The 27,022-nt window shown below is 40.1% G+C and overlaps 1 protein-coding gene across 1 annotated transcript; it reads left to right on the forward strand.

Annotated features, from left to right (window-relative positions):
* The first annotated feature begins 5,678 nt into the window (after positions 1-5,678).
* PSAT1 (phosphoserine aminotransferase 1) lies at positions 5,679-24,265 on the forward strand. The gene is made up of 9 exons (XM_054810619.1): positions 5,679-5,789; positions 8,083-8,143; positions 9,631-9,700; positions 10,807-11,012; positions 11,755-11,927; positions 12,980-13,149; positions 16,281-16,409; positions 18,942-19,079; positions 22,623-24,265. The coding sequence occupies exons 1-9, from the start codon at positions 5,730-5,732 to the stop codon at positions 22,726-22,728; spliced, it is 1,113 nt and encodes a 370-aa protein (XP_054666594.1). The 5' UTR covers positions 5,679-5,729; the 3' UTR covers positions 22,729-24,265.
* The last annotated feature ends 2,757 nt before the right edge of the window (positions 24,266-27,022 follow it).

The raw sequence follows: 27,022 nt of genomic DNA on the forward strand, positions 1-27,022 counted from the left end.
TTTTTTTTCCAGCGTTTATTTCCAGTGTATCGCAGTGGAAGTGGAAAAGCTGGCTTTAGGGCAAACATCAATTGATGCCTAACAGTCTGTGGGTATGACATTCCCAAAGGTAGTGGAAGTTTCAGATTCAAAAATGAACCCAGAAACATCTCTAAAAAAATATTTAAATACAGCCATTCTTCTTTATCACTATGACTGCGGATCATAGAATAATACATGTCAGAAGGGACCTCTAGAGGATGTCTAGTCCAACTCAAGTTAGGACCTAAAGAAATGTGAGAACATAAAACTAAAAGAATATCGTTTTAAAACTCCTAAGTTTGCCCCCCAGCTTTTTGTTCTGTCCTTTTGCACAGGCAGCTGATTTGCAGCTGCTGAACTATGGCACAGAGTAACATAGATTTTATCTGCCTAATGTGGCACAGAAAATCATTTTGTTTTGCACCAGTAATAATAAGATGCACAGAAAAATAAAGCAGTATCTTTCTTTGTATTTGCACACTGGCCCGAGTGCCATGAGAAGGCTACGAACCTGGTATGTTCAAGATAGCATGATATAGTTAAGAACCTAATATGTTTTCTTCACTAATCACTATTTTGTATATAAATGCGAGTTCTGTAAAATTAAACTTATTAGGAAGGGTTGTAGAGGAAGATGTTAAACATTTGAGCAAATTTTATGAAAATGTTTTTAAGCAACATAAAGTTTGCATTGGTTTAACACTGGATTCAACAATGTGAGTGAATTTTGCTTTTGAATGAACTACTCTTTTATTTCCTTAAAATAACTTCTTTCTATGGCTTTTCACATGCACATGCTTGTGTCAGTCCTGATTTAAAAGAAATTTCTGAAATTGCAGTAGTGAACTCTGGGAGATTGGGTAGTAGAATCTGACATAAAATGCTTATCTTTGAGGTTCAGATGTTGAAAACTCATCACATTGTGCAGTGTTCATGAAAAGCTGCCTTTTTTGAAAACATAACGTAAATATTTTGCCTTTATTTCACTACTCATAGTGTTAGCTGAGATTTTGAATGATCATAATGTTTTAACCTGTTTGATGTGGATTCATTTTTTTCTTGGCAATGTGTATTCCATTTGTAGAGAGAAGGTGACAGGGTGATGGACCAATAGAAGATATTTTTCACATACAGGAATTAGGCAAGATGATTTGGGCTGAACTGGGGTGGGGGGGCAAATACAGTGGTGACTTTCTTTGTCATCTGTCATGAGAGTTCTGGAACACAGAAGATCTGTAGAAATTCATGACTCCAAATGCTTGACAATTACGAAGAAACTCATGAATCCTCAAATGGAAATTTTCTACTGAGCAAATAGCACAAGATTACCTTAGCTATTGCAATATTGCACAAGTAATTGCACAATGAAAGTACATTATTTATACAGACTTTGTCACTTCAGAATAATAGCAGGTAATATATTAATCTATGCAATTTTTCAGATAGTCTCTCAGACATTTGAAGTCTATTGCTTCAGTCATGATTCTTCACTTGTGGTTTTGGTTTGATTGAACAATTACATGCAACCAGTTTCTTCAGCATTAAAATGCTACATGTTCCCTTTTTAAAACTAATCACTGTGAAATGGTGGATAAAATTGTAAGTTCAAAAGTGCTCAGATTTGTGAGATTAGGAGTTACGAATCTCTTATTTGTCCCTAAAAATACCATCAAGAACTTAAAACAGTTTATGTGCCTATAAGCAGGTGCAATAATTCCTTTTGTGTTAAATACAACTAATATTTGCTTTTAAAGTATGAATTATGTCAAAAATAATCATTTAAAGCAAAATTGACCAGGCAGTATATAACTGAGATGGGCATATCTTTTTTCCAGTGGTATTAGTGCTTAAACTTTTAAAAAAAAAAAAAAAAATCAGAAACACGAAGGATTCTCCATCTCATCATTGGTGCGCTCTTACTGTGAGAATCTGGTGCCTGCTTTATATATAGCTGAATGTTGGGTCAGAAGTCAGTAGAGATAATAGATATAAATTATTTGAGGGAGAAGTATTTCTTAAGGCTCTCATGAATATTTCAGAAGTTTCAAGGTTTTTACTAATGATTTAAAAATGCATTTCCAAAAAATATTTTGTGTATATAAAATTTTGTACATATAAATATATTTAAGAATAAAGTATTTTAATAAAATGTAAAAAAATATTTTTTTGTGTATATATACCTACATTTTAAATGATTATGTAACCATTTTACCCTGAATTTGGACATAAACTGTTTCAACCTCTTGCTATTAGTTAATGTTTTACATATTTGTCTGTGTTCTTGTTTGACATAAAAGCCTGAAATCAATATGCCCAGCTATTTGCTAGAGAACATGCTACTGTTTACTTAGAAAGCATTTCTTCTCTCTTCATTTGGGCTTCCCAAGAATTACATTTCACACTTCATAATTGCAACATTTGGAGCCAGATCTCTGAAAAACAAAATAACCCCAAACCCTTGTCTGAACTACCTGCATCTTAAGTCCCACCAAAATTTGCTAGTCTCGCTAGTTTGCTGGACCAGACATCCCAGCTGTCTCCTGAAACAGCTGCCAGGTTGCTATGCTTTCAGCATTATTTGTCTTTTAATAATGACGTCAGTTTGTCTGTTATTGTACTGGACAGAGAACTCATGTGCGCTTGCTCTCCTTGAGTGAGCTGATTCTTTTCCAGCAGTAGTCAATGAAGGTTTTTCTGTCCAGCACAACATGAAGTCATGATGAACCCAATAAAGGTTCACTGAAAACTCTGGAACTTTATTTAAATATTACACTTCCTCTGATTTTTTTTTTTTCCAGTTATGCATCATAGTAAATACAGTGCACTCTGGTTTTGTGTTAATTATACAAATTCACATTCATCTGCAGGGATCTGTGGCACTTGAATGGTCAGGTTCTCTGTCAAATGCTGGAAGCCAGAAGCATTCCTGGAAGTCATCGTTTTGAAAGCTTGTATTTTATACTGGGCAACTATGAATATTGATATAATGAATTTATGAGGTTTAATGTAATAAAAATATTAAATCATAATTCCTGGTAGCAAAGTATTAAAATAGGAGAAATCTCAATTCAATAGAAACAAAACTCTGAGATGACCTTTACTATTCCTCTTCATTCTCTCTAACTGCAGAAGCATAATAATCCCTTGCATGTAGCAAAAATTGACTGTTCTGTGTTCAGGAAACTTTCTGGTTTATACATCCTTATCAATTTTATTTACTCCCCATCAATGCACAATGTGAAATGGATTTTCTAAAGCTCTGAGTGGCAAGGCTTCCAGCGCCGTTGTCCTCCTATCTCACGGGAGCTGCTATTTTTGACCCTTTTGGTCAGGATGGCACTTTCCTGAACTGAAAAACTACAGTACCTGTTATTTACTCCCTGTGCTCTGAGCTGATACCAGCACCAGCTTGCCTAGTTTCTATTTTTGTGTTCTAGCTCTTTGTGCCAGAGGTTTAAAATTACACTTTTATTCCAAAGTTTTAATTTACCTTGTGGTTTGTGCCACACAGTTAGGATTCAAGACTGATCCTGCTTGGATGTTGAAGCACTTCCCATAGCAGCGGTCAGGCTTCCTGACCTGAACCACCAACCTAAACTACTTCTGGCTGCTTCCACCACCCCTTCCTGCTTAGGACACCTTTTCCCCAGCAGGCTGGAGTTTGAAGCTGCCTCTCTGGGCAGATGTAAGTAGTTTGGGTTTAATATTGGGAAAAGCCCATACGAGGAGCCCATATCTCTTAAGCCTGTTTCTGTTTGAGAATCTAGTAAAAATAATTATATGGTAGTCGCATCTATGTTGTTAGAGAGCATTTCGCTAGAGGCTTCTATTTAATTAGAACTAATTTAAATAATTAGAAGTAATGTAGTTGTTCTGGGTCTCGTGGTCTGAGACATACTTTAAAAATACCTTGGTGTTCTGAAGAGAACATATCCAGCCTGTAACATCCGAGAAGTTTGCTGTTTCTTCCTGGGGAGGGTCCTGGTGTCTAAAAATGAGTTTGCTGGGTTTTTCTTAAGCTATAGCCATTATTGAAATGAAGGTTATCTCTGCTCTAAAACCACTGTCTCTGTTTACTATCTTTTAAACAAAATAACTTGCATAAGATGAAAATCTATTAACTAAATACCAGATCAGGCTGTACGTAATCTGTAAATTCCTTTACTGTTCTAGGTATGACTTGGCTTGACAGGAAAAGGAACAAATTCAAGTAGTCAAATATTTCTTCAGTGAAATAATTTGTAACGAAAAGCGACCTTTTATATAAATCTCATTATTCACAAAATAATGGACATCAACACTTTCATTTCTGGAAAAAATGTGGATTTGGTACGCAGATGATTAATGTTGATGATAAACTTGGTAAACATGCAGGGGACTAAAGTAGGGCCAGCATTACGGGTAACACTGACTATGCTGCTCAAGAGCTTTATGTGGCTACATATGAGAATCATGATCTCATCCAATATATTTGACAATTATGGGACTCTGTAAAGCCCACCTGCTTTCAGTCATACCTAATGGCTTGCTTTGTCACAGTTGTTTTACTGCTACTGCCTTTACAATCACTGCTGAAAACTGACTGTAAGGCAGTATGTCTCACTAAAACAAGTAGAAGGAATTGGATGAGCTAGTCCCTGTCCTTCAGTTACAACAGTTTAACCGTATAAATGCTATGTTTCAAATGACCTTACGCTAAGGTATCTGTGGAAAGAATGGTTTAGTATTTAGGGCTATCAGCCTAGGATTTGGCAGACCTCAAGGCAAGTCCCAGCTCTGCTATCCATTCTGTGAAATTAAGTTTCAGAGCTCTCCTGGTTTTCTTCTCTTTCTATGAAATCCAAATAGCAATTTGCCTTGCAAATGGGATGTTTGAGGAAACTGCACAACACGTGGATACTCCTTGCATTAGAGAAGGTGGGGATCCTGCTCCCCCACGAATAAAGAATTTCGCACAAAATATCAAGGCATTTGGGTATTGTGAAACCACCTCATTCACGATGCAGTATCACCTGAAATTCATTGTACTTATGGGTTGCTATTTTTAATTTCTCATGCATTCATGCAGATTACTTTTGGAACAAGTGTCCCAGCTTTGCTGCAGCAACTGCATGGGGGAAAAATCACCGTAAAGTGGCTGTAGGACATGCATTCTTTCTGTCTCTATCTATCGATCTACCTACATACCCACCTACCCACCTACGTCAGTACGTGCAAAGAAACCTTGGCGAGGTTCACCGCGGTTTTCCAAGCGGAAGGCACGTTTAAATCCCTTTCATCGCTTTGAGCCTTCCCCCCCCCCGCCCCTTTTTGGCTTTTTTGCGTGGAAAGAGCCGTCCCGGCTGCCCCTTGGCCGTGGCCGAGGCCGAAGTTTGCCGTTTCGCGAAATAGGGGGGTAGGGGTGGTGGTGGCGGAGCTCACCATGGGGAGGCGGCAACGCGCGCTGCCCGGCGCTCGCGGCTCCCCGCGTGCCGCTCCCCGCGCTCCGCCCCGCGCCGCCGCCAGCCTGATCACGCTGCCTCCTCGTGGCCGCGCCGCCAATAGGCGGCCGGAGCGCTGCCGGGGGAGGGGGCAGTGGGCGGGGCGGGCTGGCTGCGGCCCCGCCCCCTGGGTGTGTGTGACAGCAGCCAATCGGCGGGCCGGCGGCGGGGGGTTTATATCGGCGGGGGCCGCCGGCGCGATTCGTGGGCAGCAGCGGAGGCGCCGTCATGGAGTGCGGGCGGCAGGTGGCGAACTTCGGGGCCGGGCCGGCGAAGCTGCCGCGCTCCGTGAGTAGGATCCGGGGGCCTTCCCGGCGAAGGCTGGGGCATTGCGGAGGGAGAGGGGTGGGTGTCTTCGTCTTCCCGGCGCCGCGGGGGGAGCCGTGCTGGCGGGGGCAGGTGGCTCTGCCCGCGCGCTGAGGGGGCTCTCGCCTGGGCTGGGGCGGTGGGGCAGCGGCGGGTGCCCGCCGGGCGTCGCGGTGCGTTCTGTCTCCCAGCCCGGCTCCCGGGGGCCTCCGTGGGTGCCGGCTGCAAAGCGAGGGCCGGGGAGCTCGAGTAAATACGAATGAAAAGAGCTACCCACGTAACAACGAAACCTCGTTTTCTCTCCCCCTCCTTGCCTAATCAAATGCCCTGGTAAGTTTGAGGCTGATACAGCCCTTGATGAATGACCCTATGATCAGATTCAGAAAAAAACCTCTAGGAGAGTAATTCTGAAACAATAGGGTGCATTTCCAAAAAACCTCAAACCTACCAGGGCATTTAATTGGGTGAGGAGGGGGAGAGAAATCTAAGTCCTCAGGTGCACAAGGGTAGCTATGTTATGTTATTTGTCAGCTGATAAATAATGTGGTAGTTCCCTGAGAAGTCTTGATTTAAAAAATGATAATGAGTATAGTGTAGACTCAACCCTCTGGGAAGTTGCATCAGCAGCCATAGATTAGCCAGTTACATATGGAGAGGGGGTGGTTTCTGCCAAATTGTGTGCATCTGACTTTCAAATTAAGAGTTATGTATTGTGAAAATATTTTTTCTTTTCTTAGTTTCCTTCATTGTTGTCTTCATTATTTTCTGTGTTATTTCTTTAACCATTTTCTATAGGTAAACAGATTTGCCTTTTTTTCCTTTTCTCATGGAAATGTTCTTTATAGATTATAATGCAAAGAAACTTGTTCTGTCTTGAACCCTTGGCTCAGAGTCTTATTAGAACTGCTGCAGTATCCAACTTTCCAACAGAGAGTACTGAGAACTGAGTTTAGGGTTTGAGGAGAGCATAGCTGAACTCCGTATTACTAATCTGTTTTCCTCTCTTGAAAATGCAGTACTTTTAAATGAACTACTGTATCGCCTCGATTATTTCACTTTAATTGTGGGCTACTGCCACACACGAAGTGCTTGGACTCACTGAAGGAAGAAGGTGGACAGAGCTCTTCATGGCTATTTTAAGGGGTATTGTAAATGTCTATTGTAAGGCGTGTGCAAGTTGTCAGATAAAGAATGTTACTAACAGAATTGGATTTTATCAAGCAGTTTAACAAGCACTTTCTAATACTCTGTGTGTTTCCTTTGACTTTTTCCCTCTTCTTTGGCACGGGTAAGTTTGCATGTGAAACTGTGGTTAAAACTTCACTATCTCTAACATCAACAGCAGCACAGCTGTTTGTGGTTACTTCTTGGTGACCAGCTGTTACAGTTGACAGGCCATGCAGATACCTGGTTGGCAAGGCAGATTTCTTGTTCCTGCAGCTGTCCAGAGCATGTGGTTTCTTGGCAGATCCTGGGGCATAGGCATACAGCATTTGTTTTGGTGGCTTTTCTACTGGGGCTCCTGTTCCTCCTTTTTCCTTTAGGAGGAACTAAGAATGTTCTGGCTCTCCCACAAGAACTTACTGAAATCAGAAGCTACAGATCCAATGGTTAGAATCTAATTCCACCTTCTTGATATTCAAGAGCTATGGGAGAAGAAAGCAAGATGGAAGGCTGAAGCAGCAAATTACCTGGCTAGGGCTCCTAGGAATAACCTGTATTTTTTGGTTGTCTCAAAATTTTGCTTTGTTTGTTTCATAATATTCAACAACATAGACCAGGCACATTTTCTGAAAGAGTGGGGCTTCATTCTGTGAAACCAGGCCTTGCCCTGTTGGGTCAGTTTGAGGTATCCGGTTCCCCAAGCTGATTTTTTTCTTTGTTTTCTTCAATACCTTTGTCCTGTTTGTGCAAGTGAAGTGAAAGAACACAGGGTGGAGGGGCAGGGATTTAAGATGCCTGATTAGAGTATACTTTAAGCATTCTGTAAAAGGTTGGGAGTTCCATCCAGCTCCTAGAAATCATTCTGAAATCTGGAAATGTAGCTGTTTGAAATAACTTAAAACATGGTGTCCACAACAAGCATATGATTTAATTATACTATCTTAGGAAAAGCCTTCAGCTACTAGATACAAGGAAATTGTGTTGGTGACTATACTCCTGTTAATCTTTCTTGGCAGTTGTCAGGTTATTGCAATGTGGAGCAGTTGGCATATGCGTGATGCATTAGTGGAAAATTCCCTTAATTTATTTGTGGATTTTTTTCTTTTGTTAGGTATTATTAGAAGCACAGAAAGAATTGGTGGACTACAAAGGACTTGGTATAAGCGTTCTTGGTAAGACTTTAAAAATTTTGAATCTTTCAGAATGTAGATGTTCAACCACATTGTTTAATAAGAGTTTTTGATCTTAGTATTTCAGCTCCTTTTCTTTTCTAATACTTTATTCTAGTGATGTGTATGTCCAGAGAATATTTTTTGTACTTCTTTTCTATCATTCATCAGGAGACCATAAAATGATACATAGCCAGATGTTTAGTGATCCAAAACAAAAGACTGGAGGGGAAAAAACCTAATCATATGTAGAACATTAGTACTTGTGGATCTTAGGCAAGGATGTATACGTATGTGTATATAAATAGGCAACATATAAAGCCCCCTTATATATCTATAAAATGCTATATATGTATACACATACTATACATATACACATATTATACACACACATATACCACGTATATGTATAGTATCTTATATAGTATGTGGCAAATGCTTCAGATTTATTTGATGTATAGCATCCTTCCATTAGGAAGGCAATGCTGTCCTGTCATAAGGAGGAGGTGAGTTCTGGGGGTAACTGACTGGCTTTTCAGCCCCAGTTGCACAAAACTTCTGGGCAAGAAGATGGTCAGCGTTATACCATGTGAAACTGTTTGGTTGACAAAGGTAGAATGTGCAGCAGTCTCTGCAGGACTGAGATTCATGTTTAAATTGTACACTCTTACAGATGGAAGAAAGAGTTTAATAAAAGGAATTAGCATTAAGTGTCCTTAATGTTTAGTTAGGAGTCCTGTGTGAAGAAGCCTTCTTAAAAATGAAAGAAAAAACCAACCCCCTGTACCTTACTCTATACTTGCTACAGTATTAGTAGCAGAGAAGATTCTTAGAGTGAGGAAAACTTACACCTTTCTAGTGTCTACACTACACCTATTTTTCACATGAATGTAGTTGTTCCTAGAGGTGGTAAGGTCATGTGGATGACAAATGTGAATGGACTGGATTTGCCTGGATCTAGACAAGACTGGAGGTATAAGTTTTGTGAGGGTATTTAGAAAGGCTTAGCAAAGAGTTGGAACTGGAAATGGGAGCCTTCAGGTATTTTGGGTCTGTAGTGTAAAAGTTTTAAAGCTTAACACAATTTTTAAATTGCATTCAGAGAATCACAGAGTGGTTTGGGTTGGAAGGGACCTTAAAGACCATCTAGTTCCAACCCCCCCACCATGGGCAGGGACACCCTCCACTAGACCAGGTTGCCCAAAGCCCCATCCAGCCTGGCCTTGAACACTTCCAGGGAGGGGGCATCCACAGCCTCTCTGGGCAACCTGTTCCAGTGCCTCACCACCCTCACAGTGAAGAATTTCATCCTAATATCTAATCTAAATCGACCCTCCTTCAGCTTAAACCCATTACCCCTTGTCCTATCACTCCATGGCCTTGTAAACAGTCCCTCTCCAGCTTTCCTGTAGGCCCCTTCAGGTACTGGAACACGTATTTATGTATTACCATTTTGTTTCTTGCTATTTTTTCTTTCATTTCCACCAAAGAAATGAGCCATCGGACCTCAGATTTCACAAAAATTTTAAATACAGCTGAAAATCTCATGCGTGAATTGCTGTAAGTACTTCCTGCTTGTTTTATTGAGTTTTTTTTATGTTTGTGCTAGTTGCACCAATAATGACTAATGTGGAGCCCTTTCCTTGAAAGCACCTGTTTAGGTTTTTGTTTAGATACTGTGTTGGATAGAATAATTATCTTGGAGAGGACATTGATCTTCTCTTTGTCTGATGCTGAGTTATTTGAATGTGACAAAGGGCTTTATTAGCTTAAGATGCTTTTTGTGTATCTACTATACACTGATTAGTTGACTTTCTTCTAAAATTTTAATATTTGTCACCTTCATAGAATTCATGAAGGGTATCAACTTTCTTTAAGAAATAAGTGGAAACAACAGAAATCAGGCATAGAATTGACCTGTATGTTACCCAGGAGTCTGATTTTTCTAACATAAGCTCAATGGATGTGTTTTAGAATCACTGATCAGGAGGCTTTTTCTTATCTGTAGTGTGACATGTTTTTAAAAGTTTTAAATAAATCTATTGTATATTAGAATTAATGTTCTCAGAGTAGTTAATAATGATGGTCATTTCATATAAAAGCTTGACTCTCAGTCACAGCCAGAATTGAGAGAGAAGTTTTAATGAATAATTTGAACAAGTAATTTTTGTGACTGTATGAACAACTCCATATGGTACTTGCTCTGCATGAACAATTTACTGTATGGTTGCACTTTCAAATTGAAGAGTCTCAGAGCTGAATTCTACTGTGAGCATTTTGGTGTGAAGTTCTTAACCTGACAGAAAAGCCATGAAGCTAGCAATAGACAAATAAGTGACCATTAATTCTGCTGAAATATCTTTAAATTTGTGTGTACTGTGATATTGGAGCTACTCAGGAGTGAATTTATTTAATGATATTCAAGGGAGGGAAAAAAGCTTGTTTGCAGGAAAGTTTTATTGGTAAAGTGTATAGCATTATTCTTAATACCTACGTTGTTATTCAAGACCAGTGCTGAGGTAAGTAAATGTGATTTGGTTTAACCTCTTAGCAAAGAGCCTTCTAAAATTAGTGTTCTTCCTCAGTTGCTGTTAAATGCATAGTATCAAGTAGTATGCATCCTGTGTCTTCTGGGAATAACATAAATGGTTATTTCTTGCATGCAGAAATATACCAGAAAACTACAAAGTTATTTTCCTCCAAGGAGGTGGATCTGGTCAGTTCAGTGCAGTCCCACTTAATCTTATTGGTTTAAAGGAGGGAAGACATGCTGATTATGTGGTTACTGGAGCTTGGTCAGCAAAAGCAGCTAAAGAAGCAGAGAAGTATGCCAAAGTGAATATTGTTCATCCGAAACTAGGAACCTATACAAGTAAGTTGATGATTACATCCATCCATGTGAATGTTTAGCTTTTTGAATCGCTCTAAAAATTGGTCCAACTCAGCTGTTGGGTTACTGAATGTTAACTAGTTACAAAGTTGACTGCCCAGCATTCAAAAGATTGACTGCTGCATCTCTCCATGTTCATCACTGGGAGATCTGTCTCCACCAGCAAAGAACTGTGAAACTAGGCTGAGCAGATCCCAGAAAATAAATGGCAAGAAGCAAATGTGTATCAATAGGGAAATGGTGTGGGTGGTCTGATTTTTTTTGTCATTTAACTAAGTTCTTAAGCTATTAGCAGGGATATTGCAGGGTATTTCAGTTTCAGGTACACTCAATCATGAGATTGCTCTGAAATTTAGAAGCATATCTGGGATCTTAACCTCATTGACCCAGGAGATGGGAGACCTGCGTTCTGTTACCTTCTCTCCAGGGTTCCTGGGTACTTATCTTCCCCACCCAGGTGTCATAACAGGCAGTTGGCTCTGGAATAGAAGGAGGATTTTCAACTCCTCTTGAAGCTTGTTACTGGACATAACATAATCTGAATGACCACAGTGTAGAAGGAAGAAAAAGATTAACTGTAACTGAGGCAGTAACAAGATAACTCATACTTTATACTGCAAAATCATTCTGGGTTTGTACTTAAGTCCTGTGTTCAAGTAAGATTGCATGCCAGGAAAATTACTTGTCTCCAGTGACCTTTGGTTTTCTTTTTTGTCTGTCTCAGACATTCCTGACCCAAGCACTTGGAATCTTAATCCAGATGCATCTTATGTCTATTACTGTGCTAATGAGACTGTTCATGGTGTGGAGTTTGACTTTGTACCTGATGTCAAGGGAGCAGTCTTGGTTTGTGATATGTCATCAAACTTCCTATCCAGACCTGTGGATGTTTCCAAGGTACAGTATTGGACACAGTGGCTGCACAAAGTGTTTTCAAACTTCGGTGCATATAATTAGGCACTCTGAAATGTCTGGATAGCCAGAGATGGTGAGCAGTGGAATGAAGGAAATCGCATTTTGTTAATTGGGTATCTGATGGTGGATACAAATATTGAAATCTGAGGTTTGAAATGTCAATATCTATCCTTTTTTCAGTAAAAACATTGGACTATGTTGAAATTGTTCATGTTAACAGCTACCCAAGATTATATGTCCACTGTGTGGTCTTCACTGATGCTGTAGCTGAAAAAATATACTGAATCATATTTAGTATGTGGATAGTGTACGTGGCAAGGTACTGTGAATGAGAATTTTTGATCCTGCTGCTTACATGGAAAATCTGTAACCCCGTTTTAAGCTGCTAAAGCTTCCTGTGCCTCACAGTTACTATGTCTGTTTCATATAATACAGAGGCAGAACATAGTACTTGCTTATGTTTGTAAAGTGTGTTACGAGTGGGAGGTGTTACTGACTAGTGAAGTAGTGTGTTTGACCTACACACAGACAAGTGTGTAGCAAGAGGAAGGGGGAATTGTTAGTGTGTTCATCTTGGCCTGTCTTGATCTGCCTTTTTAAACAGGTGGATTGTATGATGCCTGTTCTGAAATACCAGATTGGTTAAAAATACTGTGATTTATATGTGAATTTATTTATAGTAAATTTGCTTGGAGTAGTGTGAAATGGGGACAGGCTGCCTTAAGAATTATTTGTGACTACTGAAAAAATATTTAGCAAATCACTGGGAAACTTTTTGTGATGATCTTCAGTTGAATGAAGATGCATGGTTCTGATAATAGACATACATGGGATAACTGTGCTGTAAGTGCACTTGGGAATCAGAACGTCTCCTAACTCTTCTTTGACCTACAACTTGGTCATTTTCAACACGCTCTCTAAGCTGTTCAGCTGAGTTGTATGCCTGTTGTATAATGATACTGGTGGATGACTTGGTTGTAAGATCGACTAGTGAATGCATGTAGCGAGTCCTTCTTTTCTTCTTTCTGTTAAAGTTTGGCGTGATTTTCGCTGGTGCTCAGAAGAATGTTGGCTGTGCTGGAGTTACTGTTGTAATAGTACGTGAGGACTTGCTGGGATTTGCGCTGAAAGAATGCCCTGTAGTACTGGATTACAAAACACAAGCAATGAATGGCTCTTTGTATAACACTCCACCGTGCTACAGGTAACTTACCGTGCTATTTAATATCTGTTTACTCAAAAAGCTACTGCACTGCCATCTGCTGCTCTTATCGAGAAAAGTTTCAGAAGTTGAACATTTGCCTTCAAGTTACTGATATGTTGGAGTGTTTCACGAGTCCTGTGAAAACATGGGAAGTGTCCAGCCACGTGACTGTAATAGGTTTTGATGTTGCCTAGTGGGACTCAGACATAAAGGACATAGTATTTTTAGAAGTAAATATGTCATAATTCCATTGCAGAAGTTTCAGGACTTACATGAACACAACTCTAGTTAATTCAGTGCTGATACTCCTATTGTTGCAAGTTGGTAACTTTTCACTTAGTCTTCTTGGACACTCAGTACAGATTTGATTCAATTTCTTGCTGAGGTAGTTCTCAGCATTTCAATTTCCAGATCCTTATCCCTGCAATTTTTTTAAAGGCATTTTAGTCATTTAGAAATGATGCTTTGCTACTGGAATATTTAGGTGTTGAGCCAGCAGTATCTACCCATTCTTAATCTGGAGCATTGTTATACCAATATCCACTAAAATTATTATTTTTTAAAAGAAAATCTTCAAACCAGGTATCCTTTTTTCCCAGAAGTTTTTTTAGTTACTTTGAGAATAATGCTTTCTACTTTTGAAGAGAAGATTTCCTTTTGATTCAGATAATTTGATAATGCAGTCTTAAATTGTAGATGTGTAATCTCAGCTCTTACATCTTTTTGTCCATGCCAGAATTGGCAAACTTAAGTTGCCTAATGATGTCCAACAGATAAAATGCACTGTACATAAGTACATTCCTGCATATAAAGTGTACCTTAATGCCACTGCTTACTTAAATTCAGTAGCATTTTAAGTGAATCTGCTGATTCTCGCTGTGGGGTGTACTATTGCAAGACAGAGGCAGTTATCTTAATTTATCAAAAGAACAGTAAACCTTGTGATTGTGTTCATTCCAGACTTTACAATGCACAACTAGTTTTCCCAAGAAATATGCATATTGTAGAGTATGTAGTGCTGTAATGGTGTACTGTTGCTGTCAGCCTGTCTGCCCTGTTGGCTGGATATACCCAGTATCCTTAGGGCTGGTGTCTAAGACAAGAATTAACCTTACAATATTTCCAGACTCTTGTTTTCTTTCTGAATGTAGCTTTGTACAGTATGGGCAGTATGTGTGTCTTCCCGGTGATTGATAAAGCCTCTAATTCACAATTGATTATTTTCCAGACTGCCAAGCCACACATACTGTTTTAGACACTGTGTACTTGCACATGCCAGGTTTTAAATCCAGCCATTCATGTTTTCCAAGTAACAGCTATTTCCATTTGAAAAAAACAAAGTTCTACTTAATCTCATCTTGAACACAGTCTTGCTCCTCTAGTTTGAAGAGCAAAACAAATTAAATTCTGCAGCTTTATTTTAGCCACTGCAAAAAACTTCTGAAACGAAAGCGCTGCTTTAGTTGTAACTCAGTATCTGTCAGTAACATTAACAGGGTAGAGTGAGATTAAGGGACCTAAAAATAAAGTTGAATGAACAGTCGTCTCCTCACAATCGCTGTCTTGCCAGACTTCACTTCATGCTACAGACCCACATTAGAGTACACTCCAGGATCCAGAGTGTAACACAGACTGAAATGTTGGCAGGGTACATATCTGTTTGGCTTGGCTCTGAATGCCTGTTCCAGTTTCTGTACTGGCAAAGCTTCTTAGTTCTGTCTTTCTCTGCTCTTTTCCTTGCACTCTTTAATGGTTTGCTGGCAAACAGGCAGGAAATATTAACTGAATTTGCAAAAGCTACTTCGGCAGGATGTTAAATTAAGGTGATGCTAATGGCTTTAACCTTTTGGTACTACAGAGCTTGACTCTTTGACCCTAATCTGCTTTGCTAAAATTAACAATGAATTTGCTATAAAAATCCCATTTCCAAGCTCCGAGGGTTTATTTAGCATTTAAAATGGCTCCAGACACATACTTTGACTGACATGGAAGAAGAGAAATGATTTCAGCTGGCTGGGTTTTGTGGATGACTCTAAGGCTGACTTCTTGAAACCTTGTCCGAGATCTTTTTCTCAAGGAAGTGAGGGCAAGAGGTGAATGTGGCCCTGTATGTTTAGCAAGGGCCTAGGCTGTACTTCACTTAAATCCTTTGCACTGTCACAAATGTGGCAAGATTGTGCTTTCAAATCTATAAGGTACTTTTTATAAAAGGCAGTCTGTAACCTCAGTTATTCTGCAGTGTTCAAAGATTTGTCACTGGCATCCCCTGAGAAATTAAAAGTAGCAATGTTTAAAACTGCCTCCTGCTAGACTTGCGTTAGGGAAACTTGTCAGGTAATGTTCTCTGAGCACTCCCTTGGAATCTGTAATGAAGGGATTAATAAAAGCAAACTTGTTGGGAATATGCCATAAAAACTTGTGAACAGTTTATTATGTAAAGTGTTGTAGTCGTGGGAAATGCCTGAACTTGAACAAGCTGAGTTTTGTAGCAAAAACACAAAGGCAAAAGGCCTGGGGGATTTTTTTACGTTGCACTTAGTAACTAGCATTGAAATACTTGGTTCCAAGCCACATGATGCCAGTAGGCTTCCAGATCTCTACTTAGAACTTGAATGGTAATGAATAATTAAGTGTAATACATTATTACTTGTTTTGCCAAACTTCACTGTTCATGTAAGAAAAAGGTCTTTTTAGACAGAAATGGGATTATAGTTTTTAACATTTGTGAAAATAGGATTAGACTTCTAGCATTATTAATATACATACATTCAAGATTCACCCCTGCATCTTTGCTACACAGAGCAGCTGCACAGAGTGGATGCTACTTGGGAGCCCTGCAGGGCTACAGGAAACCTGCAGGACTTCTTCTGTGGTACAAAGGATTAAGTTTGGTCCCACAAATTTGTGTAGCATTTGAATTTCAGGATACTTCATCCATGTCCAAAAAAACCTCATTGCCTGCTTAGAATTGCCATAATTTGTAAAATACTCCAGATTGAGTTGTTTATGTTAAGCACTCTAAAACCAAACATAACACTTTGTTGCTGAAACATTTTGTGACCTATTAAACAGGACTCTGACTTTTTTCTGTTTTTTTAATAATCTAACTGAAATGTTCTTTCCTGTTGCAGTATTTATATCATGGGATTGGTACTGGAATGGATAAAGAATAATGGTGGAGCTGCAGCTATGGATAAACTTAGTTTAATCAAATCACGAATGATATATGATATTATAGACAAATCTAATGGATTCTATGTGTAAGTTGCTATGCCTTTTCCCTTGGTTTCAATATTTGTTGCAGAGCCAAGCATATTCGTAATTTAAAAGTCTGATTGCAGCATGTTTTTAAAGCTACCTTTTAGTGCATAAAAAAATTTCGAGGAATCCTACAGGAGGTTTTTTTCTGCAACCCATTCACTTGATAACTATTCAAGGATGAGTCTCATACCAGTAGGAAGTTAGTTCAACTTAACCTGTATAGGTCAGTTGTGAAGCATATTAATAACATACATTCTAAACTTAATAAAATGCAGAAGCCTAGGAGAAGAGTATACAAAGACCAGATACACAGATTCTGGTTTGTGTGCTTACTGAATCTCTTGGGGAACTACAGGCCAAAACAGAGCAATTGGCTTATAAGAAGTTGTAGCGACCATTTTTGCATCATATGTTTTCTACCATCTCTTTCAGTAGTCAAAGAGTCTGCTTTGTCTCTGTCAAGCAGAATATTTTTATTAGCCAATAGTTCTAAGTTCTGAAACACTTGCTGAAATAGAAAGATCAGCCCTAGATGTAGTAAAAAAGTAATACACTTTATGTACAGTTTATTTTCTTTAGTTATTTTTTATGGTTTTCCAAAGCAGGCTTAACTCTCTGAATTTTTACATATTGTTGCAAGGTATCTTTGAGCTCACAGGACCCAAAATATGTATAATTAAAAGCTGATGTTATAATTCAGAAAAATTCTAATGCTTGCCAAGCTCAAACTGGTAATTGAATATGAAACTGCAAAATATTTTCCTTCACCTTCAGTATAAAATCAACAGGTTTGGGACCTAATTAACTTTCAAGTCAAAGTTAGGATAGGGCAAATTAAATTTGGATTTTAAATTAAAGCTGTCTGCAACCTTAATTGGCAGGGATATAGTTTCATCATAATATTTAATACATTCTGCTTATCTACTTAGTTAATGAGAACAGCTTTGCCTTTAGCGTTGTCATGATCAGGATTGTGCTCCTACTCTAATGAAATCCTGAGGGTTTTTCATAAACCTCAGTAAGCAAATGAAGCCTTGAAAAAACATTTTGTGACAAATAGACATCTGTTTCTGGCAAGCTGGTCTGTAAGGCTGTGAGTGGGGAAATGTGATACAGATGGGATGGTAAATAGTCAATTGGGAAGGCAAAGCAAGCTTCACTACTGAGCTGTGTGCATCTTACTAAGCAATACAGTTAAGATTGTGGATTTTTTATTGTATCTATGTGTAAAAGAAGGACTTATCTGAAGCTGCCTTCCCAGCTGTAATGTGCCACCTAATCTGTGGCATGCTTCACTGGGTAAGCAGTGTAACAAGCCATTTAGCAAATGGAGGCTTTCTTCCACAAAGTCCTGTGTGCCATTTGCAGTTTGCTTTCCAAAGTCTGCACACTGATTTACATTGGATTGCCTAATAGCAACTGGATCTTCTAAAAAACCTACAGCATAGCTACAGTTATTCAAATATGGGAATGATTACAAGCATACGCCCTTGAAGAGTGTTTTCCTGGTTGCATCTGATGCAGAAAATTTGCATAGGCAGATACTAGGATTGATCTTTTTTCTCTTCATAATGGAGACATCTGTACAAAGGAACAAGGGAGGAACTGAAAAAGAATGATACTCATTCTTTGTAAAATAGAATAATAATAGGTATGAAATTTACATGCAGTTTATGAGAACTTATTCTTAATGAATCCCTACAACAATCTACATCACAGCCTTAGGAAAGAATAAATCTGGAGGCTTCATATCTCCTTAGTAACTAGCACTAAATAAAAATATTTAAATCTTCCCCACTTGTTCTTACCTTCACAAAATAAATGAAGAGAAATTTTGCTTTAAAATATTTGGAATTTTCTACTTCAGATTAAAAGAATTTTAAGAGATTAAAGAGCTGTGATGCACCTCATACATGTTGTGGCCATGTACGCAATGCAAGATTTGTTCTGGAGATGTCTCTATTTGAGATGTTCATGATTCTGAATAGTACTAATGTAGAAGGTGGACTGAAACCACTAACAGAAGTCTCTAACGTCCATGGAAATTTCCTTATGCTATGATGTTATACTTTAGGTCTGTTTAGCTGAGTCAAGCTCAATTCTGGTAGCACTTGTGACTAGCTGAGTAAAAATAAGTGTTCCAGTCTAAGATAAACAGAAGAAACTGCTTAAGACTTAGTTTACTGTAACCTCACTTACCCTAGGGAATGTAACTGAGACAGTCATGGGTAGAGTGGTGGTTTTTATTATATTTTTTAAATTGTGTCTCTTTACAAGCCTCCTGTGCATTGCTCTAGGGTAATTTTGAGTATGTCGGGAAGGGTTAACAAGTGTTCCAATTACTGTTTTCATTGTTGTACCTGGTTAAAAAAGGAAGGTTACTTTCACAGAAGGTAATGATCTTTTTGATTATGGAACAATGACTTTGGTGCTAAACAGATGCAATTATTTGCTTTCTGAAATTGTATATAGCTGAAAATGTAAATTTAACAAAAAAATGGGTTTATCATTACATTCTGCAACTCTTCTAGATGTCCGGTGGAGAAAAAGAGCCGAAGCAGAATGAATGTCCCTTTCCGTATTGGTAGTATCAAGGGTGATGAAGCACTGGAAAAGAAATTTCTTGAGAAAGCTGTGGAACTTAACATGATATCTCTGAAAGGGCATCGGTAAGTATGGGTTAGATGAATCCCTTCCCTTTGCAGAATAAATTGTTGCTACAGTGATACAGCAGCAGGCATCATGCATTGACTTTACCAGCCTTTCTCACTCACAAGCTGTTCCTCAGATTGGTTTGGCATCACTTAGGAATAGCAATCTAGAGACTGCTTGTGGCTCAACTACTGCTTAAGTGTAGTAAGGAGAGCCTTCTCATCAATTCTTTCTTCTCCAATTTGATAAATCTGGCTCTGTGCAAGTGCCAGAAAATCTGACCTCAAGAGTAATCTTCTGTTACTGTATAAAGCATTTCATTGCATGGCTTGTCTGCCTGGTTCATAGAATGGTTTGGGTTGGAAAGGACCTTAAAGACCATCTAGTTCCAACGCCCCTGCCATGGGCAGGGACACCCTCCACTAGACCAGGTTGCCCAAAGCCCCATCCAGCCTGGCCTTGGAACACTTCCAGGGAGGGGGCATCCACAGCTTCTCTGGGCAACCTGTTCCACTGCCTCACCACTCTCACAGTAAAGAATTTCTTCCTAACATCTAATCTAAATCTACTCTTTCTTAGGACAAGGGGTAATGGCTTTAAGCTATCACTACACTTGCTGATAAACAGTCCCTCTCCAGCTTTCCTGTAGGCCCCGTTCAGGTACTGGAAGGCCGCAATGAGGTCTCCCTGGAGCCTTATCTTCTCCAGGCTGAACAGCCTGTCCTCATAGGAGAGGTACTCCAGCCCTCTGATCCTCTTCATGGCCCTGCTCTGGACTCGCTCCAACAGCTCTGTGTCCTTCCTGTTCTGGGGACCCCAGAGCTGGACGCAGTACTCCAGGTGGGGTCTCACAAGAGCGGAGTAGAGGGGCAGAATCACCTCTAGAAGCAGCCCAGGATATGGTTGGCTTTCTGGGCTGCAAGCACACCCTGCCAGCTCGTGTTGAGCTTTTCATCAATCAACACCCCCATCCATTCTCTGCCCAGCCTGTACTTGTGCTTGGGATTGCCCTGACCCATGTGCAGGACCTTGCACTTGGTCTTGTTGAACTTCATGCAGTTTGCACGGGCTCACCTGTCCAGCCTGCCAAGGTCCCTCTGGATGGCATGCCTTCCCTCCAGTCTGACTGCACCACACAGCTTGGTGTCATCAGCAAACTTGCTGAGGGTGCACTCGATCCCACTGTCCGTGTTGCTGACAAAGATGTTGAACAGTGCTGGTCCCAGTACCGACCCCTGAGGAATGCCATTTGTCACTGATCTGTACTTGGACATCAAGCCATTGACCACAACTCTTTCAGTGCAACTGTCCAGCCAATTCCTTATCCACTGAGTGATCCATCCATCGAATCCATGTCTCTCCAATTTAGAGACAAGCATGTCATGTGGGTCAGTGTGAAATGCTTTGCACAAGTCCAGGCAGATGATGTCTGTCACTCTTCCCTTATCTACCGATGCTGTAACCCCATCATAGAAGGCCACCAGATTTGTCAGGCATGATTTACCCTTAGTGAAGCCATGTTGGCTGTCACCAATCACCTCCTTATTTTCCATGTGCCTGAGCATAGTTTCCAGGAGGATCTGCTCCATGATCTTGCCAGGCACAGAGGTGAGATTGACTGGTCCAGAGTTCACTGGTTCTTCCTTTTTTCCCTTTTTAAAAATGGGGGTTATGTTTCCCCTTTTCCAGTCAATGGGAACTTCACCAGACTGCCATGACTTATCAAATACGATGGAGAGTAGCTTAGCCCCTTCATCCGCCAGTTCCCTCAGGACCTGTGGATGCATCTCATCAGGTCCCATGGGGTTGTGAACCTTTAGGTTCCTTAGATATTCTTGAACCTGATCTTCTCCTACAGTGGGTGGTTCTTCATTCTCCCAGTCCCTGCCTTTGCCTTGTGTGACTTGGGCTGTGTGGCTCGAGCACTTGCTGGTGAAGACTGAGGCAAAGTTGTTGTTGAGTACCTCAGCCTTCTCCATGTTCTGGTAACCAGGTCTTCCATTTCATTCTGGAGGGTGCCCATATTTTCCCTCGTCCTCCTTTTCTCACTGACATATTTATAGAAACTTTTCTTGTTGCCCTTGATGTCCCTGGCCAGATGTAATTCTATCAGGGCTTTAGCTTTCCTAATCTAATCCCTGGCTGCTCGGACAATTCCTCTGTACCCCTCCCAGGCTACCTGCCCTTGCTTCCACCCTCTGTAGGCTTCCTTTTTATGTTTGACTTTGCTCAGGAGCTCCTTGTTCATCCATGCAGGCCTCCTGGTGTTTTTGCCTGACTTCCTCTTTGTTGGGATGCATTGCTCCTGAGCTCGGAGAAGTTGACCCTTGAATATCAGCCAGCTATCTTGGGCCCCTCTTCCCTCTAGGGCTTTGTCCCATGGTACTCTATCAACCATGTCCTTGAAGAGGCCAAAGGCTGCTCTCCTTAAGCCCAGGGTAGTGAGCTTGCTGTGCACCCTCTTTGCTGCCCAGAGGATCTTGAACTGCACCATTTCATGGTCACTGCAGCCAAGGCTGCCCTTGAGCTTCACATTCCCCACCAGCCCCTCCTTACTGGTGAGAACAAGGTCCAGCATGGCACCTCTCCTTGTTGGCTGCTCTCTCACTTGGAGGAGGAACTTATCATCAATGCATTCCAGGAACTTCCTGGATTGCTTGCGCTCAGCTGCATTGTCCCTCCAGCAGATGTTGGGGTGGTTGAAGTCCCCCATAAGGACCAGGGTTTGTGAGCGTGAGGCTGCTCCTATCTCTCTTTAGAAGGCCTCATCTGCTCTCTGGTCAGGTGGCCTGTAGCAGACCCCCACTATAATGTCACCTGTCCCTGTGCTCCCTTAATCCTGACCCATAAGCTCTTGGTCTGCTCCTCATCCATCCCCAGGTGGAGCTCCATGCACTCCAGCTGGTCATTGACATAGAGGGTGACACTGTCCCAAAACTGGACCATCCGAGCTATGTGTCCTGGAGCCACAATGCCCCTTCCCACCTAGCCCCCTTTTATACTGAGCATGATGTCACATGGTATGGAATACTCCCTTTGGCTAGTTTGGGTCATCTGTCCCGGCTGTGTCCCATCCCAGCTTCTGGTGAAAATTAACTTTATCTTAGCCAAACCCAGGACAGTTGGGCATCCAGTGAGGTTGACTTCCTGGCTGGAATTCCTTTGATGTATTTTACCAGTGTTTGCCTGTTGGTTCCTATTACTTCAGGAGTCCTTGGCTCATCTCTAAACTTCAAGCGTGCTGTAGTATGTCCAGCACATTTCTGAGCAACAGGCCGGTTGCAAGAGTTCCTTCCAGTGGTCAGTGATGTTTGTGGGATTAAAAAAGATAGCCCTTTGATGTCACAGGGCTACAGCGTTGGAGCTGTAAATAACTCATAAATACTGAGTTTCTCTGGATTGCAAGCTTGCCTTGAATTAAATGTTGCTTTTTACGCACATAAAATGTGGATTTTATCCCTTTGGAATAGGGCTATGTTTAAATGTTTGTGGATACTATTAATGTCCTTTTTAGAATATAAAAAACCTTTCTATTTTTTTCTCCCCTCTTTTCAATTCAGGTCTGTGGGTGGAATCCGTGCCTCTTTATATAATGCGGTGACTGTAGAAGATGTTCAGAAGCTTGCAACATTCATGAAAAGCTTCATGCAGATGCATCAGTCGTAAATGCCCACGGGTTAGAGCCATGCTGCACATCTATGGAATAAAAGCTAAAGGGTTTAAAAGTTACTGTGGTACTGCACAGCTGTAGTGCACAAGTTATACTTTCTTTTAGTTCCTGTAGCTATTTTAGTTAACTGCATGAGGTGCAATCTTGCAGCAACCTCCACTGAAGGTGAGGATCCCCGGACTAATCAAGATTGGTTCCAAAATTTGCAAAACAGTATTCTTAATGTGTAGGTCAAACATGAGTAGCATTGGAACATGCTATGGATCTGAGTCTGTTTCTTGCTTCTAGTCACAAATGACTACTTCAGCATTACCTTGTTTTCATTAAACTGCAGGAGGCTAAATTTGTGATAAACTTTCTGTAGTGCTTTACATATACTCTGTGACTGTACAGTGAAGCTAGAACTAATGTTAAGTATTCTCTAAGGATATCTAGTTGATATATTCCAACACTATACCACCAGCAGTGTTTAGGAGTTAATAATATCTGTGTTCCTAACTTCAGCACCTTCAGAATTCTACTCCCATGCTTGAAGTACTATCATAACAGGTCCATGTAGCAATATCCGTTGTAGTTAAAGTCTGTAGGACTGGGCCTTTTTCGTATTATCATTTATTGGTTTAAAGCTAAGATGCATGAGTCTGTAATTAAATCAATTTATATGATGTTTATTTCTCTATGCCTCTTGTATATTAACCTTCTCTAGGTGATTAATTTCATGTTCTTATTTTGGAGTATGCATATTTGCTCCTTTTTTAATTCGTAACCTTGTGCCAAACTGGATTGCTGTATTCCACTTACGGATCTGTGACTTTATCTGCACTGACTTCCTAGTCCAAAGTGCAGCAGACTTTTTTTGTCTGGTGCTTTTTAAATGTCTTCTCTCTACTTGCTCCAATATTTTCTCTGCCTTTTCATTGCTTCAGTTCTGTAGCCTTTTATATGTGGAGCTTTCCCCAGTTGCAGTAAATAAAGTCTTGACTTCTCTGCCTTTTCCTGATGCTACATCACACTTTTGGTCCAACTTTCTTACTTGATCCTTCTGACTTTTTCCAGACTTTGATACTCTGGGTTGGGGAAGGAACTGTGGTTATGCAAAGATCTTCAGAGAATCTGAAGTACCCTTCAGTTACTTTTCCTTCTCAGCTCATGAATTTACTGCCAATGACCATATATTGACACTAGCCTCCTATTTTAACTTATGTAGAAGCTATCTGCTATATCATAGTGTTAAACATTACTGCAGCTGGTTTCAGGCTATAAGCTCTTTGGTACAGGATTGGGATTTTTTGATTTTTTTTTAATGTAATAGCAGTACAGTGGTAACAATTTAATAATGATGGACTGTCCCTTTCTTGGTGGAACCTCACAGCAAGTCAGTGGACTTGTGTGTGGGTTGAGTTAACATTCCTATCTGAAAAGTCATCATTTTAAGACTACTATTTTGAGATTTTTGTCAACTTAGTGTAACTCAAAGTAATTAAACAAATTGAGTGAAGAAAATAAAACTTAATCACAGCATGTCATGAAGTACCAATGTGTCCAAAGCTTTTGTTTTTGTTACTTTCAGAAGGATGAGAAGTCATGCATAATGCGTGTTAGAATTTTAGATTTGGGTATCATTCTTTTCCCTAAAAAGCAAGCTTCCCTCACTTATGTTTTATTTCTTTCTGGAAGTAGTCTTTCCTACAGCTAGCCTGAAAACAAGAGTATTACTCTGAGAAGGCTTTGAGAACCCTTTTTGCCCTGCCATTCATGAAGATCTAATTCAGGTTCCGTATTAAGCTTTTTTAACTTCCCAAAATTCTACTTCCTCTGAATTTTGTGTACTTGCTTTCAACAATAGCTGTGGTTTATATCTATTTCCAAAAGTTAGTAAACCTTTCTATTTTGTAATAGCCTTCCATTCCTCTTAGCAGGCATGCTGTTATGTGTGATTACAAAAAGCTTGCACTGCTGTATGCACCTGATTCATGAACCCAACAGGGAACCTCTTTGCTGCTTCTGAATTGTGCCTAGCATCTTGTCAATTAGACTTTTATATCCAGAAAGGCAAAAATTGTGTAAAAGCAAAATACAGAGTGAAGATTGTGTTAGCAGGCAGTGATTGCTTAATGCCATGTGAAGGGGATGCGGGAATGCTGGGAAGACTGGAGCATGTGCGGAATGAATTAGTTACTTCAGATTTGTTTCACTTATCCATGCAACAGTTCTATCCTTTCAGGCTGCGTCCCTGAAGGATGTAATCAGGGTATTGAGCCATGGTGGAGAGAGAAATCCCACTTCGCCTCATCGGATTAGGAGGAGGAATTTCAGCAAGGGGTCGCTGGAGTTCTGGTGTATTTCCTTTATGTCAGCACTTCCAAGCTGGGTCAGTAATTGCAGTGTTTGGAAGTAGGGCTTTCCTTGGTGTGATGGGAATAGTCCCGAGGCATTCAAAAGCGTTGAAAAATAGAAGGAAAATACTGGTCTCATCTGAGGTTGTGCATGTAGAGAGGGAAGTGTAAGATGAGCTCTTCTCAATGAACAGTGCTCTCAGTTCCTCTTCTAGTGAGTTGTCTCAATCAGCTCTTCTAGCTTTTGCGTTTGATTTCACAAAAGCCTTCTCTTTAGTTTGTAGTATAAAAGTCCCTGGCCACTGTCTTACCCAGGCCTGGCCTAAAAAGAGAAAGCTGCCGAGGGGGTTGTGCACTCCCTCTGTTCCTGCTGTGCACAGTGAGGAATGTTCTAGCCCAGGTGAGAAGAGCCGTGTGTCAGGAAGGTACCCTGTCCCAGGGGACTCTTGTCAGTTGTCAATGATTTGGTCTTTCCATGGCAGTTGTGGTACCGTCTCTAAGCCTGGCACAAAAGAACTAAAGAATTGGAAGTCTGGATTGCCACATCCTTATTTAACTAGTAATTTTAGTTGAGATAAATGATTCATAGGGGCAGCGGTGTGGGGAACACCTGCCTGTGTCAGATGATACTCTGTATTTTCATATTTTTTTTCCTATTTCTGTTGAATCCTGTTTTTCTTTTCAACTTGTAATTGGCTTAATATATTTAGATGTACCTGGGGATGTTTGGATGTAAAAAGTTTAAGCCTATTCTTGACTTTCAAGGAGATGTTTGGAATGAAACAGGAATATAAAAGACATCATACACTAATGGATTACAAGTTGTCAAAGTATGCTTAAGCGTTACTAGATCTGGCACTATATTTGTGTATGATTAATGTTTGCTGTATTTCATTCTCTAGGTAGAAAATAAAATGAGGGTGAACCTCTTCGTATTTGATGAGGATGTACCTAATTAAAAAGTGAAATGTTACAAGGTTTTACATGAAATCAGTCACTTTAATTGGAAAGAGGTGTCCCCATTCCTGTTGGTAATTGGACTCCTGATAATTTAAAACCAGGATTCATGACAGCCTGTGATAAATTGGTCCCTTTTAGGCTAAAGAAGCTAAGAAGTTATAATTACCGATGGATTACCGAATGGTTGGAAGAGCATGATCAAAGAGATGTAAGGAGATATATAGAAGAGCTGGTAGCTGGTGAAGATGTATTTATTTTTTTAAGTAGCTAAGAAATAAATGTGTATTTGATGTGACAAAACCAAAACCTGAACAGTTTCTGAAATCCCAGAAAACTTGAATTCAATCTCTTACCTTTATGCTATGCATAAAAAGCAAAAATTGAGTATTTTAGTAAATGGATTAATTACAAAAAGGTTCATAAGAAATCATGTGAGAGGTTGAATTTGCGAAACTATTATAAGAGAAATTACCCTTAAACTGCTTAGAATTTATAATATAACTAACAAATCTGAGTATGATTCTTTGTTTTAGTTCTGTGATGTAAATGGAAGACATTTGAGAGACATATTGCTAAAACTAGGAATGGTAGTAACAAATGCTTCTTGATGTATAACTGAATAAGTATTCTTCCATAGTGTGAGCAGTAGTTTTTGGGCTTGAAACCGTGTGAAACTTTCAAACTCTGGTGCTAGCTTTTGTAATGGGGCAAACCAGAACTAAAGAATTATAAAAGCAGAAAAACTTAGTTTTGGGCTGACTCTGCCCTGCCAGTGTAGGGTCACTTTGACTTGTGACTTCTCTTTCCTGCCAGAGCAGCCCCGATTATGCTGCTTTTTGGACACGTTATTGTAAAACCAGACCCCCTGCCTTAGCTCTAGGCAGGTGTTAATGCTTGTCTGAGCTGTAACTGTGCTTCACCTGATGTCCCAGTATTCTGAGTGGTATGTTAAGTCTGGTCCCTCTATCAGAACTGAAATTAAAGGTTTTGACTC

This window comes from Grus americana, chromosome Z (genome assembly GCF_028858705.1).
Source record: "Grus americana isolate bGruAme1 chromosome Z, bGruAme1.mat, whole genome shotgun sequence".
In the NCBI taxonomy this organism is placed as follows: domain Eukaryota; kingdom Metazoa; phylum Chordata; class Aves; order Gruiformes; family Gruidae; genus Grus; species Grus americana.